This window comes from Danio rerio, chromosome 9, assembly GCF_049306965.1.
Source record: "Danio rerio strain Tuebingen ecotype United States chromosome 9, GRCz12tu, whole genome shotgun sequence".
Classification (NCBI taxonomy): domain Eukaryota; kingdom Metazoa; phylum Chordata; class Actinopteri; order Cypriniformes; family Danionidae; genus Danio; species Danio rerio.
The window spans coordinates 49906876-49925025 of record NC_133184.1 but is presented as its reverse complement, the minus strand read 5'-3'; the positions used below and the strand labels follow the sequence as shown (position 1 = coordinate 49925025).

General features: G+C 32.5%; 1 protein-coding gene across 1 annotated transcript in view; it reads left to right on the top strand.

Moving 5' to 3' along the window:
* The window catches only part of arpc2 (actin related protein 2/3 complex, subunit 2), a 49213-nt gene that overhangs the window by 11432 nt on the left and 19631 nt on the right, over positions 1-18150 (top strand). The window contains 5 exon segments of the mRNA NM_212699.1: positions 5078-5123; positions 5211-5397; positions 7414-7507; positions 9871-9997; positions 15595-15695. Of these exon segments, the coding sequence (NP_997864.1) occupies positions 5078-5123; positions 5211-5397; positions 7414-7507; positions 9871-9997; positions 15595-15695 (555 nt within the window).

Sequence of the window (18150 nt, the reverse complement as noted above, 5' to 3'; positions counted from 1 at the left end):
TTGCTTTTTAAAGATTTTCCTATTTAATTTTTATCGGATTTTATATTTCTATTTTTATTTTTTTCCACTTTTTCCATTTTTAAATTTTTATTTTTATTTAAAATTATCATTATTGTTATTTTCTTTTTTACAGAATAACTTCCCCTATAATTTAACCTCTTACAGATGAGAGAGTATAAATATAAAATTTTAATATAAAAAGAAAAAAAGAAAAAATTATACAAAATAAATTAATAAATTAACAAAGAGTACTGCCATCATACATTCTTTTCAGGGGTTACCTCAAATTACATTGCTGATAGGTTAATTAACCTCTAAATGAACATATGTTAATCTTGTAATTCTTTTCCACCTCTTCAAAAAAATATCAGTCTTCATTTCTAGACATGCAGTCATGTTTTACATTGCATAAAGGCTGATTTATACTTCTGCGTCAAACGCACGCCTATGCTACGGCGTTGACGCATAGCCCTTCGCCGTGGCCGTCGGTGTTGCTGACGTGCACCTCTCAACAAATGTAACTACATGTCGCAACAACGCGTAGCGCAAGCTCTGTGATTGGTCGGCTTGGTAGCGCTGACGAGTCTGGATTTTTTTTTACAATTTAAAATGGCATCTTTTCTGCTGGAGATACTGTTGGCCAAAAAACAAAAAAACAAAATAGGAAATTAAGAACGTACACATACCCTTAGAAATGTTGACGGTTTTAAAATCTTGACTTTTCCAAACCGCAATATACCTTGAAAATAGTTATCGTCCTATGCCTAATAAGCACACAACTGGGTTGAGAGGTATTTCTATACACCATTTCAATGTGGTGATGTTATTAGCCCATGAACATTTCCTGCTTCTCAGACTATTACATAACTATAACAAAAGTTAATTCAATATACTTGATAAATAATGTTATGACAGCGGTTTAAACATCAATATGTGGACCTTTTGGGATTCTGGGAAGATATGATAACTAAAAATGTAAAACAGGAAATCCGTTAGGACCATTGTTATTGTTTTCCGGAGCACCCAGAGGAAACCCACGACAACACAGGGAGAACATGCAAACTCCACACAGAAATGCCAACTGACCCAGCCGATGCTCGACCCAGCAACCTTCCTGCTGTGAGGTGATTGTGCTACCCACTGCACCACCGTGCTGTCACTTTCAAATAATTCAGTTAATAGTTGATTCATTACTTATAGGCCTATTTCTTGGTGAAGTGCCTAAATTGAAATCAGCGCATTTGTTTTTAGGGCAGAATTTTTCTGATAGTCTTGCGGGATCATGGAGTTGATGTTGATGGGTGGCCTTTTGTTTCCCCCTGCCAATGCAAATAGTTATGCAAAGTTTGTTCCAGCCCCATTCAGCTTTGTCAATGTAAATCAAGCGAATTACCAATGCAAATCAGACGCGGCATCCAGCAAAATCAGCCCTTTACTCTCTGTCTAAATTTGTTATACACAAAGACTCAATCTAAAAATGACCTGCATGATTTATTGAATCTTATCCATAACATATGATATTCTGCTTAAACAGGTGATGAAATAACAGGGTGCTCAAAGCATGATAAAAATGCTAGGAATGAAGCAAGCCTGTGCCTGTTGTTTTTTATTCATAGGTAGTTGACAGGACATGGGTCTCATTCACTAACCAGGAGCAAATCTTTGTGTGTAATACAGACATTTTCGTGAATAAAACATGATTAATCAAAACTTTCATACAAAAGATGATTCTAAGTCAATTTAATTGAAAAACATCTGTGCAGTAACCGTCCATAAATTAGTGCACCCACCCAAGTTTATATGTTTGGGAATAATGTTAAATTAAATATAGTTGTTTTTTTATATGCATTGTAAAAGTATATTAAATAGTGGTGTAACGGATCACATATTTTTTTTTAGTCATGGATCAGCCAAAAAGGGGAGACAAATGTAATTTGCCTTGCATTCTTTTTACAAAAACCCATACATAGTTCATACGGTCATGGAAAACCTAGAACAGGGGTTCCCAAACTTTTTAGCACGCGACCCCTAAAATAACAATGCCAGTGACTCGCGACCCCCAATATCCTCTGAGGTGGTTATAAATACAGAAAACTTGCATGCAATGGCGCACACACACACCAATAGACCAAAGTCTATTCTTCGTTTAATTTTTTTAATGTATTTCAGTGCTGTAAATGGGCCAGAAAGTTTAACCTGGTGTTATAAAATCAATCTGCTGCATCTGACGCTATTGCTGTCTTTAATATAATGTATTTACCCCAGGGGTCGCAATTCAATAGAACAAGTAAATAAGCTACTATAGTAACTATAAATAGCTGTTTTTTTCTCTTGAGTTGTTATGGATAAAATATGGTAATTCTTAAGGTCTAATAATAATAATAATAATAAGTAGATTTTTGGAAATCACCTGGCGATTCCCCCCCTTCATTGTTCCGCGACCCCTCAAGGGGTCCCGACCCCCACTTTGAGAACCACTGACCTAGAAAGTCATGGTATTTTGACATGGCATTTTTCAGGCCTGGAAAAGTTTTGAAACAACAGAAAAACCCACAAAGTTTTGGAAAAGTCATGGAAATTAGTTTAACAAATATCTGTATAGTTGAATTAGGGCTGTTCGATATTGGAAAAATCTGACATTACCGTATTTTTTTATTTCTGTGGTATATATTGCGATGTAAATTGGATTTCACCAGATGATTTAACAGGTTTATTTGGATTGATTGGGGGGATTTTGTAGAGGAATGAATCTCGAATAATATAAAACAAATAAATTACAAGCATAAATAAAATATAGTAAAAAATGAGTAGTAAGTGAATTATAGTTTTCAGGTATTCACTATTCAGGTGCAGATATTGAATAATCAACACTGCAGTGTCTTCATTGTATATTATTTAATCTTTCTTAAAGTATTAAAAAAATTTCCTGTGGCCGGATGTTTAAAATCTGAAATATTGAAATGTTCACACAGTCACAGGCCTTCAAGAGACAGTTTACTCAAAGATTAAAACGTACTCACTATTTACTCACTTTTCGCTTGTATTAATGCTATAGGTGTTATTAAGTTATACTCTTTTTGTGTTCATTTAAAAAAAGAAAACTCATAAATGTTTGAAAAAAGTGAAGGGTTGTAATGAAAATCGTAAGTATTAATTAGTGGGTGAACTTTCTCTTTAAAAATGCATGCAGATGATAAACTGTTACTCCATTATGATTAAACTCTATATTAAACTATAATCCCAACACTGCATATCCTGCAATGTGACTATTGCGGATGCACACATTGCAACATTGATGCTGAAACGATATATTGTGCAGCTCTAACTTGAATAGGTTAGTTGTCTCTGTCCTTTCTCTCACATTGTTGGTGCTGTGTAAGCATTATCAAAATCCATTTGACATAGATATAAAAACAAATGTAAACTAAATAGATTGTTGCGTGTTCTATGATATGCTGGAATAAATTTGAAGGTCGTTGATTTTCTTATTATTTACCATATGCAGATGTTACGTCATGAAAATGTACTTGAAAGTTTTGGAAAAGTCTTGGAAAAGTCATGGAATTTTAGTAGTAAAAATGTGTATGAACCCTTTATATAAAAAAATATGAAAAATTAAAATGAAGAAATAACCAGCTGAATAAAAATAAATTGTAGAATATTCAGTATTGTGAAAGTATGAGTTGCTACTGTTGCTGATAACGCTAAATGTAAAAATCTAACATTTGTAATTTGTACAACCCATGTTTATTTCAGTCTCATTTACAATAAATGATTCAGTTATTCACTCACAAAACTTAATATTTCACTGCTGGATGTGTCATATTTGAAGAATTATTCAGTGGCATATTTTTGATGGCTGGTTGTCGCCACCTATTGGTTAAATGCAATTACTACGTGCAACTTTCATTCTTGAGCATCAAGTTAAATGCATATGACGGTGATTTTAATCTTTACCATAAACATCAAGGGATCTATACTATAAACTGTTATGCTAGTATTTCTGTGTTACTTGACTGTTTGTAATTTCATGACTCAAAAGACTGAAGACTGAATCTATTAGGATGAATAAACGTATGCAAATCACCATCATTTATAATTTGTTGAAAAGTTCCCAATCTTTTAATGATTAAGCATGCAGCTTACACTGATTGCATTAATGCAGGTAAAACAAGTAGCGACAGAAAACACCTTTAATAACCTAAGAAAACCCCCACATCCTAAATAACCTACCACAACTTCTTCCTTCATTACATTTTACAGGAAAGCCTAAATTCTTTTATACATGTGGTTTGATGGATCTCTCTGTAATTGTTACGAAATTAGGTTTAATCCAGAAGTAAAAAATAAAATATTTTAATCCGCTGGTCATGTGTGTTCCACATGGTTGTGATCACAAATCGACCATGATCCGCTACACGCCTAATATTAAATGCAGTTGTCTGATTGCTTAAATGTTTTTGGAAAAATATGTGTGCAATTATGTTCAATCTTCATTGTGCAAAACGTTCATGTAAAAATGCCACTCGTACTTTATCTGTCCTGTGTTTTGCCTATTAAAATTAATGACATTTTGGTAGCATATTAAATATGTATTTAATACAAAATGCAAAAAATCTAAATTTTTAAAAGCTGTATTATATTTTCGTTTGTATAGATGCTTAAACACATTTTTGTCTTTGATCCATGCAAAGTTTTATTGTTCATCCATTCATTTTCCTTCGGCTTACTCCCTTTATTCATCAGGGGTCACCACAGCGGAAATGCCAACTGACCCAGCCGGGTCTTGAAATAGCGACCTTCTTGCTGTGAGGCGACGGTGCTAACCACTGAGCCCCCGTGTCACCCCTATTTATTGTCAGAATTTTAATTTAAACCTTTATTTTGCTCTTTTTTTTGTGTTCTTTTTTTAAAAGTGTCATTTTATACTTGTATAAAAAATCTATAAAGGATGTTTAATTCCCATTTTAAGTAAATTTACATAAATATTTTCACATTATTCATAAAACTAGAGTTTTTGTTAAATTAATTACAATTTTAAAAAAGATTTGTCACCTTTAAATTGGTTGTGTTTCAGTTGCTGAAGCGCGTTTATGGAAATTTCCTCGTGGCACCAGAAGACGGTGAGCCAAACTTTGTTTATTATTGTCTTTATTTTTATTTTTACAGTAGAATTAGTAGTTTGATGGTTTTTTCCCCCCTCTTTGAAGGCTACAACATTTCACTGCTCTTCGACCTGGACGCTCTTCCACCCAATAAAGAGGAGATGATCCACCAGGCTGGGATCCTAAAGAGAAACTGCTTCGCTTCCGTCTTCGAGAAGTACTTCAAGTTTCAGGAGGAGGGTCGCGATGGCGAGAAAAGAGCCGTTGTTCATTACAGGGACGACGAGTCGATGTAAGATACTGAGAGTTCCTTCAAACTGTTTTCATAATCTGCTAGTCAAATGATTGTTTTTTAGGTTAAAAACATTAGCTCTTAAACATTAGCTCTTCTACATTCAGTCGATAAAACATGTAATGAATTTTTCATGCATGAAATGTATACAGTAAAGTCAGAATTATTAGCCCCCTTTTAAGATACTTCTATAGAGCTTAAAGTGGCATTTAAAGACTTAACTAGGGTAATTAGGCAAATCATTGAATAACGCTGGTTTATTCTGTAGACAATTGGGAAAAAAATACCTTAAAATGGTTTAAAACAAATTAAAAATTGCTTTTATTCTAGCCGAATTACAACAAATAAGACTTTCTACAGAAGAAAAAATATTATAGGAAATACTCAAAAAAAATAATTTGGGAAATATTTAAAAAAGAAAAACGAATTGACAGAAGGGTTAATAATTCTGACTTCAACTGTATACGCAAGATTTTAAATTGTTATATATTAAGCAGCAACATTCATATCAAATTTTAATTTAAACAGTTAATAAATCATAGCTTAGACATACCTTTAAACATGAATCCTCATCATCAGCAACGATTGAAAAAAAGATCATTAATTGAGGACCAGGATTTGTAAACAAAAGATCGACATAACTGAAAAATCATATCAAATAGATTTTAACCCTTGTGGGCTGTTGGGGATGTTTGCATCCTATCTGGGGGGATTTTAAGTCTTAATTTGGCCATGACCTTTTCAGTGTTTCAGCTAGCAGAATGATTTTTGTTGACAAATCTTACTTTGACACATATTTTGAGAAAATGCTTTGAATTAAAAAAATGTCAATGATACACTCTGGGCAAATTTACTACCCTTTTGTTATTGTTATGTTGGGATAAAAACATCCACTGATTTAAACTGCTGTAAAACTACATCAGATTAATTTTTAATTTTTTTTTTTTTTTTGCATAAATCTGATAATCAATCTCAGGCCTCATCAAAACTACTAAATTGTTTAGAAAAATTACAGGATTTTAACTCTTTATTTGCCAAATTCATAAATGATATCACTGATTTGGTGAAAAAAAAACACAAAATGGTGTATTTTCAATAGGAAAGGTAATTGTGGACTGGAATTTTTTTTAACCTTTTATCAAAGTCTTGGACATATGAAGCAATATTGGCTTTGATGCATTGCTTTTGATTATTTTTCATTTTTTTCTCCCAAATTTACTGTTGATGGCTGTTTTTGCCCCATTGACTTCTATTATAACCACATTTTTATCACAAAACCATGACAGCATATAATCATGCATTTTTGATTGTTGGTGGTTTTCCCTGTTGGGAGGAGGTCAAATTAGTAATTTTCACTGTTGATCATCAATCGGCACTATTAAGTTTACTGGATTTTATATAGAGTATAACAGCAAATTAAAGTTTGTGTATGTGTGTCTGTATGTAAGAGTGACCTTTACGCACTTAGTTTAATGTGTCTGAGGAAAATCTAAATATGCATCTCACCTCTCGGAACTACATGGAGTAAACAAAAACAAAGACTGTATATTTATGCAACATCAAATATGGTTATAATGGAAGTCAATGGGGCAAAAACAGCACCAGCAGTAAATTAGGGAGAAAATTTTGAATCTAACAATGCATAAAAGCCAATGTTGTTACTAATCGTTCACATGTCCAAGACCGTGATAAAAGGTAAAAAAAAATCTGGTTCACAATTACTTTTTATATTAAAAATAAGTCATTTTGTGTGTTTTTTCACCAAATCAGTAATATAATTTATGAATCATTACAAAAATATACCACAAAATTCTGTCTGTCTGTCTGTCTGTCTGTCTGTCTGTCTGTCTGTCTATCTATCTATCTATCTAACTATCTATCTATCGCTATGTGCTAAATACGTTAAAATATATTCTAGGCATTTGTTTGTAATAAACAGTGCTGAACAGGATCTGTGTTCAGTGTAATCCAGCTCTAATCTCTCCTGTGCCTGTGTGTTTTTCTTTTTGGTTTCAGGTATATTGAGGCAAAGAAAGACCGAGTGACTGTTGTGTTCAGCACAGTGTTCAAGGATGACGATGATGTCATCATTGGGAAAGTCTTCATGCAGGTTGGCTCTCTTTCAGCCAATTCTCTTGAACAGCTCTCTGTTTGCTGGAAATGTTGAAATGCATACCTTTTTGTTATCCAGGTATTTTTACACCCAGGTAAATGACAAGGTGAAACCACCGACTGTCAAACACTGCTGTCATTACTGTATTTACAGAGTGCAGTGCTGTCACTTAGACTGATCTCAACATTTATGAGCTCATTGTTAACACTTTACTGCTATGTGCTTTTCACAATGTTTGATGACTTTTTATGTCATTGTTACACACAGTAAATAAAGTGTTGTATTTTGGAGATGTAAACATTGATTATTATTATTTTTGCACTGATTAATTTCATAAAACTCTTACTAGGAATTGTGCGTTGGTGCATAAAGCACATTTTAAAATGTAAAGGGGTAGTTCACCCAAAAATAAATATTTATTTTTCACCATTTCTCACTCTCATTTGGTTTCAACGTTATATGAGCTTCTTTTTTTGTCCAGCACAAAAAGAGGATAATGTTGGAAACCTGTAACCACTGACGTCCATAGCAGATTTTTTTTTTTTCAATGGAAATCAATGGTGACCCTCATTTGTTTACAACCCTTTATGAGTTTTTTTTTTACATTGAAGATTATCTGAAGAATGTTGAAAACCGGTAACCATTGACTTCTGTAGTAGGAAAATATTATGGAAATCAATGTTTACCCTCATTTAGTTCCAAAGCTTTATGTGTTTTACTTTTTCATTGAACACAAAATAAATATAATCTGAAGAATGTTGGAAACCTGTAACTATTGACCTTATTGCATTGATTCTTATAGTAAGAGTTTTGTAAAATAATCAATGCAAAAAAATAAAAAATTAAATAAATAAATAATCACTGTTTATATCTCCAAAATACTATTTAGATATGAAATATACACGCACTGGCCGCTTTATTAGGTACACCTTGCTAGTACAGGGTTGGAGCCCCTTTTGCCTTCACAACTGCCTTCATCCTTTGTGGCATAGATTCAACATTACTGGAAATATCCTAAGATTTTTGTCCATATTGACATAATAGCATCACACAGTTGCTGAAGATTTGTCGGCTACACATGCCACATACCATATACCACATGCCCAAGGTGCTCTGTTGGGTTAAGTCTGGTGACTGTGGAGGTCATTTGAGTACAGTGAACTCATTGTCATGTTCATGAAACCAGTCTGAGATGATTCACGCTTTATGACATGGTGTGTTATCCTGCTGGAAGTAGCCATCAGAAGATGGGCACACTTTGGTCATAAAGGGATGGTCAGCAACAATACTCAGGTAGGCTGTGGTGTTAACACAATGCTTTATTGGTACTAATGGGCCCAAAGTGTGCCAAGAAAATATCCCCCACACCATTACACCACCACCGCCAGCCTGAACCTTTGGTACAGTCCATGCTTTCATGGGGTTGATGGCAAATTCTGACCCTACCCTCCTAATATCCAAGCAGAAATCGAGACTCATCAGACCAGGCAACGTTTCTCCAATCTTCTGTTGTCCAGTTTTAGTGAGCCTGTGTGAATTGTAGCCTCAGTTTCCTGTTCTTAGCTGACAGGAGTGGTGTGGTTTTCTGCTGCTGTAGCCCATCCGGCTCACGGTTGGATGTGTTTTGCATTCAGATGCTCTTCTGCAGACCTTGGTTATAACAAGTGGTTATTTGAGTAACTGTTGTCTTTCTATCAGCTGGAACCAGTCTGGCCATTCTCCTCTGACCTCTGGTATCAAAAATGCATTTGTGCCCACAGACCACCGCTTACTGGATATTTTCTCTTTTTCCAATCATTATCTGTATATCCTAGAGATGGTTGTACATGAAAATCCCAGTAGATCAGCAGTTTCTGAAATACTCAGACCTCATGCCACATTTAAATCCCTTTTCTTCTCCATTCTGATGCTCTGTTTGAACTGCAGCAGATTGTCTTGTTCACGTCTACACACCTAAATGCATTGAGTTGCTGCCATGTGATTGGCAGATCGAAAATTTTAGTTAGCAAGCAATTGGACAGGTGTACCTAATAAAGTGGCCGTTGAGTGTATATTATGTCAAAACAACTTTTATTTTGGTTGCGATTGATCATAATTTGTCTTTACCACTATTATTTTGTCCTACTGCACTTGTAGATTTTTACATTTATTTATATATTTCAAGAATAAGCAAGTTAAGAACGAGTAAAAGAGTTTGTAAGACAAATCCTAATTTAATTTGTCAGGAGTTCATTTGTCATGTTTATCATGAATGATTTTGGATATTATAACTCAAAATTATGTCGAATAATCTTAGATTATTATATGTTTTTGTTTTTTTCTTCAGTATTTCCTCATATGTTTGTCTCTGTTGTGTTCAGGAGTTTAAGGAGGGCCGCAGGGCGAGTCACACGGCTCCTCAGGTGCTGTTCAGTCACCGAGAGCCGCCTCTGGAGCTGAAGGACACTGACGCCGCAGTGGGGGACAACATCGGATACATCACCTTCGGTTTGTACAATAAGCTTACATACAGTTGAAGTCATAATTATTAGACCTCCTGAATTAGTAACCCCCCTGTATATTTTTAGAAGATTTTTTCAACACATTACTAAATATAATAGTTTTAATAACTCATTTCTAATAACTGATTTATTTTATCTTTGCCATGATGACAGTAAATAATATTGTACAAAATGTTTCAATATACTAATATTCAGCTTAAAGTGACATTTAAAGGCTTAATTGTGTTAATTAGGTTAATTAGGCAAGTTATGGTAATCAGGCAAGTCATTATATAACAGTGGTTTGTTCTGTAGACAATAAAGTTGTCTTGCCAACTTTCTACTTTAAACAGAAGCTCTCTACACTTGTCCTGCCTCTAAGCTTTTCTGATTGATCCACTGCTATGAAACTGACAGTAATGAGCGTAACAGTCATCCGTCTAACACACTAACAATTGGAGAGGATAAATGCATTGTGTGAATGGCCCCTTATCCTACCCAATACCCAACCCTAACTACGAATAACAAGCAGCAAATTAAGAGTTTATTTGGCAAAATCCATTGTTATTAATTTATTAGTAAGAAGTGTACCTTAACATTACAGAATGTTCTGTTATTTAAATTGCAAATATATGCAAATGATCAGCTATCTATTTAGACAATGCCTCATTTGCATATTTAGAGATTTTTAAAAATTACACAAAAGCACACACATCAGTCTCAAATGGGTGCTCAACCAAAAAAAAAAAAAGAACAGAAAAGCAAATATAAAGGCACCAAAGCTACAAAAGTATCACATTTTCAATCAATTAAGGTGATATACAAAAATGATTGCAATTCTTAATGTGATTATTTAACCTTTGATGTGTGGTGATTCATATAAGTTTAAAACAATTCTGTCACACTTTAGTTTGGATCCCAATTTTCGCTTTTCTTACTACAGTAGTTAGTCACATATTAAGAAATTGGCTGTTTATGAATACTTATAAAGTAGATATTCTGCATGATCTTATTCTGCACTCTTATCCTATACCTGATATCTAACCCTAACTATCTTAATTACGTATAAAATGCAGCAAATTAGCAGTTTTTTGAGGCAAAAGACATAATTAGTGCTTTATTAGTAAGAATTAAACTTTAAAATGAAGTGTTACTTAATGTTCTGTCACTCATTTTACAAATATATGCAAATAGCATGTGTTTATTTAAGCAATGCCTCATTTGCATGTTTAGAACTTTAAAAAACTTGCACAAAAGCACGTACATCAGTTTAAAAAAAGGGCTACATTAAACGTACATTAAAGGGCCATGAAACCCCCTTGTTTCAGCAGGGTGTTTTCACACCTCTACTTTGGAAAAAGTCAGAAAAGTGGGCGTGTCCAGCTCTGTTTAGGGGGGAGTGTCGGAGGAACTAAAGTGGGATGGTGTGGAAGTGTCTATTTGGGCACGCGCATGTTTCAGTCAAAATACACACACAGGAGAAATGTGATGGTGTTTAACCTACATGGACATCTGTAGTCGAATTATTTGCCAAATTATTAAATGTTGGACTTTAACTGCAGTTTGGCTCTTTCATTCAGGGAATTCATTCATGTCCCTCCCGACAAACGTGATATTTGATTCGAGGATCTGCTCTAAGCGTGTATTTTTCATGCGTTTGATAACGCACGGCGAATAAGAGAAAAAAAAAACTCAGCATTTCCCGGAAACTTAGATGCACATGGCAGGTAGCGTCAGAAAGCCGCGTGTGTTATTCTGGTCACAAAATGCGGTGCTAACATGTTTGCACTCAGTGCAATAGTTAACTTAATTCGATACGAACAAACTGAATAAACAAAGAGCACTGGTCGCTCACTTACCAAATCTGTAGAGACAGGACAATCACCAGCAACTAGAGCCGCGTCTTTATGAAGAGAAGACTACAAGCGAATTCAGATTTCAGCGTTTGCAGATGAGAACAGCTCGTAAGTGTTTGTTGTCGAGCGTCGCGTACACTGTTAATCCACACGTGATCCAGATGAGCTCTCACAGAGAGAAAATGAAAACGAAACTTAATGGCAGCAAACTATAAAAGCAACACTTTACGCTTGTTTTGCCAACACAACGTGGCGTCTCTGTGGTGTAAACACGGTGACACTAATGAATATTAATGAAGTTGCACAATAGAGCACGCTGATTGGTTTGAACCAAGCCTTACTCATGCATTAATGCAACACACTGTAAGACGTAATAAGACTCACTCTGGCACAGATGTCCAGTCTGCACGCTGGAATACACGCTATTATGTCATGACCGTGACGCAGCTTCAAAAATTCGTTTCAAACAGGAAGTACGAATTTGCTTGAAATAACGCAAAAACAACCAATTTACACTTTTTAGTGAAATATAGGTGTCCTAATAGTGTTTTTAGCAGTGTGGGACACATATACGACTGTCAACAGCTCAAAAAATGTGTTTTGGTGTTTCGTGACCCTTTAAAATAAATGTTCTGTCGGTACCAGTGGTGTAGTGGTTAGTGCGTCGACACATGCACTCCGGTGCTCGAGGCGACCCGGGTTCGATTCCGCCTCGCGGTCCTATGCCAATCTTTCCCTTCTCTCTGCTCCCCATGCTTTCCTGTCAATTCTCTCTACTGTCCTATCAAAAATAAAGGTGAAAACCCCGAAAAAATAATTATAAAAATTTAAAAATTAAAAATTAAATGTTCTGTCGTTTGTATTACAAATAAATGCAAATAAATGTGTATTTACTTAATGCTTCATTTGCATATTTACAGATTTAAAACATTACACAAAAGCACACACATCAGTCTCAAATGGGTGCTCAACTCTTAAAAAAAAAAGTACCAAAAAGCAAATATAAAGGCGATATAAACACCAAAGCTAAAAAAGTATCACGTTCAATTAAATTAGGCATTATAAAAATCTTTGCAATTCTTAATGTAAGTATTTAACCTTTAAAGTGTGGTGATTCATATAAGTTATGTTTTTTTTTCTGTCACACTTTAGTTTGGATCCCAATTTTCGCTTTTCCTACTACAGTAGTTAGTCACATATTAAGATATTGGCTGTTTATTAATACTTATAAAGTAGATATTCTGCATGATCTTATTCTGCACTCTTATCATATACGTGATATCTAACCCTAACTATCTTAATTACAATTAAAATGCAGCAAGTTAGCAGTTTATTGTGGCAAAAGACATTAGTGATTTATTAGTAAGAGTTGAACTTTAAAATAAAATGTTACTTAATGTTCTGTTACTCATTTTACAAATATATGCAAATTAGCATGTGTTTATTTAAACAATGCCTCATTTGCATGTTTAGATCTTGCATAAAAGCATGCACATGAGTCTCAAATTGGAGCTACATTAAACATTTACATTAAAATAAAATGTTTTGTCGTTTAGATTACAAATATATGCAAATAAATGTGTATTTACTTAATGCCTCATTTGCATATTTACAGATTTAAAACATTACACAAAAGCGCACACATCAGTCTCAAATGGGTGCTACATTAAACATTAAAATAAAATGTTCTGCCGTTTATATTACAAATATATGCAAATTGCTGCATATTTATTTAGACAATGCCTTATTTACGTATTTAGAGATTTAAAATCATAAAAGCACACACATCAGTCTTAAATGGGTGCTGAACTCAAAAAAAAAAGTACAACAGAGCAAATATAAAGGCGATATAAACACCAAAGCTAAAAAGTATCACATTTTCAATTAAATTTGGCAATATAAATATGTTTGCAATTCTTAATGTGATTAATCAATCATGGTAGTATGATGATTCATTTTAGTTAACTATTTTTTTTACCGTATTCATCTTTATTGTGTTAAATATACACCCTAAACAAAGCTCTGCTGTTTACCTGTGACAGGTGCAGTGTGTATTTGCAAACGCCCAGCTTTTCTCTTCATGGCCGTTACACAAACCTACTAATGAATAAAATAAAGGCACCACACCCTCGACATCAAAGCCAACAGTGTTTACCAGCTTTACTCCACTTCAGTTTTTCATGAAACCCGGAAGACTCTGGAGCCATGCAAAGTTTGCTGGGAGCTCGTTAACTTCTGTTTTATTTGTTCTTTTTGTTCTTGTTATTTATGCTACTTAAAAAAAAAAATGAAAACTGCGTTTAGTTATTCAAATTGATGTTTTAAAAAGAGAAACGTGTTGTCTGTTATTATCTATTTCTAGAACAAACTTAACCTATCTAAAATACCATGAACTTAATTGAGAAGCAAAACGACTATTTTGTTATTTTATATTTAATTTGTGAATTTATTTTAATTTAATATTATTGTTAATTTTTTATATTTAATTTATACTATTGTTAATTTTTTATATTTAATTTCATTTATTTATTTAATTTATGTAATTGAATTATTTAATTGTTTAATAATTATTTAATTGCATTTTGTATTTTATTTTGTATTATATTTTATTTTATTTAGTGGATTTTATTTTATTGTTTAATTATTTTATATTTAAATAAATTTTGTATTTAATTAAATTAAATATTTTTACATTTATTTTTAATTTATTTTGTATTTTTTTTTAAATATTTTATTTCATTTTTAATTTTATTGAATTTGATTATTTATTTTTTTATTGTTTACTTATTTTACATTTTATAACATTTTGTATTTAATTAAATTATTTTCAATTGAATTAAATTATTTTCTATTTTATTTTGAATTTATTTTATATTTTTTATTTTATTGATTTTTTATTGTATTGCATTGTTTAATTATTTTTTTATTTTATTTCATTGTTTAATTATTTAATATTTAATTTAGTATTTAGTTTAATTTTTTTATTTTATTGTTTATATTTAATTTTATTATTAAATTTTTTGTTTAATTATTTTATATTTAATTTAATTTTGCATTTAATGTAATTATTTAATTTATTTAGGATATTTTTGTAATTATTTTACTTATGCAGACTTTTGCAATACTAAAAATATATTTCTATTATTAATTTTTTAAATTATTAAGTTTATAACTTATTTTTATGTTTGCAACTTAAAACCTTAATAGTAAAAATTACTTGTTATATCTCTTCTCAACAGGGAAAATCACCAACAATCAAGAAAACACAACTATATGGTGGCATGACTTTGCAAATAAAAAATGTCAATGGGGCAAAAACAGCCACCAACATAACGAAAGGGTAACCAATTTACCAAGAGTGTATTGTTGAGTTTTAAAAAATATATTTTTAAAGCATTTTCCCAAAATGTGTCAAAATAAGAGTTGTCAACAAAAATCATCTTATTTACTGAAACACTGAGAAAGTTGTGGCCAAATTAAGACTCAAAATCAGCCCAGAGTGGATGAAAGCATCCCCAACAGCACACAGGGGTTAACAATTAAATTGTACAAATGATAAAATAAAATATATCACCTATACATCAAGATGGTTTATTTCCAATAAGTGCATTGCTGACTGTACACATACTAATACAGAGATTCATATAAAAGTATTTCAGTGGCTTTATTGCTAACAGAAACCATAAACGCTAAGTGTCTTGTTCTCAAATATAAATCCTAACATTTTTTTTACTGAATTCTCCACCAGTGCTGTTCCCTCGACACACCAACGCCAACACCAGAGACAACACCATCAACCTCATCCACACCTTCCGGGATTATCTGCACTACCACATAAAGTGCTCCAAGGTGAGACTCTCCTCCCAGACGCAAACAAAATGCTCTTTGTGTTCGAGTGTTTCTCAGTTTGCACACTTGTCCTTCAACCGTTCGTCCTTTAAAACAAATATGCTGAAGAAGGAGATGAAGAAAATACGATTTAATGTGAATCTGTAATCTTGATAATTTAGATGCTTTTCATTTTCAGAAGTTGTTTTGTCAAAATGATAAATAATTTGATTAATTCCATATCAAGATACAAGTCCTCACATATACTGCTAATGATTTATATCATGATATAGTGCATTTTCTATTAGTTTAATCATTCAATCATTTACATTTAGTAAGCACATGGTAAGGACTAGTTTTTTAAGTGTATTTTATTCATTTATTGTACTATTAATCATTTACAAAGTATATATTTTACTATTTATAATTACAAATTTATTTTATATTATTAATAATTACAATTTTATATTATGTTATTAATAACAGCCTGAAGCACAGTTTTATTTATGTTGTGTTTATTTGTGTTATTGGTTGTAATTTGCGCATGACTGACTGTGACTTTTGGTCAGTAATATTGTTTTAAATTGATATAATATAGGGTAGTAGTTTCTTCTCTAACTAGAAATATTAGTTATACATTTTCTTGAAACGTTAAATGGCATCATTTATCAGAATGTTACATGAATCCAACGAATGAAGAATTCTTTTATTTTATCTATGTCGGTGATTTTATTGTTACTATTAGTTTTAAGAAATCTGTAATTAGTTGATCAGATTCATTTTCTAAAAAAATTTTTTTTTTTGTCTAAGCATTCTCAAATTAAAATACATTTTATTTGAGAAGCAAAATTTTATTTTATTTTATGTCAGTGATTTTTATTTGGCAAGGCATATGAACATCTGACCAAACCAGTATATAATTAAATTAAATTAAATTAGATTTAATTTAATTTAATTTAATTTAATAATTTATTTTCTTTATAAAAATGTATTTTTAAAAAAATATATATTTTATTTTCATTTATTTAATTTTTATTTTAATTTTCAGTATATGTATTTAATTATGTATTTATATATTTATTTTTATTTATTTTGTTTTATTTATTGAAAAATTTATTTTATTCAATTTCATTAAACAAAATTTTATTTTATTTTTTTTTACTAATTCTTATATAAATTTTTTATTTTATTTTATTTTGTATTACAATTTTTATTTCTTTCATTTATTTTATTTGTTTATTTGTTTGTTTATTTTTTTTTATTACATTTTATTTTATTTTATGCTAGTTAATTTTGGCAGGGCATGTGAATATCTGACCAAACCAGTATTCAAATATTTAGGGGGTCAAGCGCGAAGCGCTGAAACCCTATTGTTTTTGTTAAGATTTTTATTAGGGGGTCAAGCGCGAAGCGCTGAAACCCTATTGTATTTGTAAGGATTTTTATTATTATTATTATTATTATTCTGCCGAAGTCACTATTGCCCAGACCAAACCGTAAGGCCGAGAGAGCTGAAACTTGGCCAGATGGTAGTACCCCGGTACACTACGTTCTGGCCAAAGATCAGCGACATCAGACCATAGGTGGCGCTATGACGCCAAAAAAACACTTTTTGGACATTTTTGGCCGCTACTCGTTCACCGTTTGTCGTAGACTCATAAACTTTACATTTTTTGAATCCTTGGGTTAACCCGAACAAAAGTGTATACCAGAAATTTTTGCTCTACGACGCACCGTTTTCCCGCTACATCGCGATTTGTCCGAAACCTACTTTTGCGAACTAGTCCTAGGTTTTACACTCAATCTAAACCAAACCAGCTCTCAAATGTTCTCTGGACACTGAATATCAATAATTATCAAAAAAAAGTTGACATTTTTATTCTCACGCGAAACAGTACACAACAATGTTCAATGCTAATTGAAGCTAAATGCTAATTGGAGCTATAACTTTTGAACGAAATGAGATATCATCACCAAACTTGGTACACACATGCATAAGTTCAATTTGAGGTGACACTGCAAAACCCGCAGACTTTAGCCACATGGTGGCGCTATAAAGCTAAAAAAACATAAAAAGTACTCTAACCTTACAGCCGTTAGTCCGATCAGCTTGAAATTTGGCATGCAGTGTCTTTGACCAAGTTGTCATAACATACTATAAGGACATTGGCATATCTCAAAAAACATGGCCGCCATTGGCCAATTAAAATTGAGCAGCCATTTAACAAGGTTAACGATGAGTGATCAAAACGAAACTCGCTGGGCATGTTCGACTCATGGTCCTAGAGGTCTGTAAGAATTTTGAAAGAAATCGGCCACTAGGGGGCGATTTTACGTATTTTTAGTGTGTAATGGGTTGTGTATCACACAACCTTTTGCGCAACCACACAAAATACATATCATATGATAGGCCTGCTCATACCGAACAGTTTGACACTCAAACCACTGCTGTCACTTATACCGTTCATTAAATATT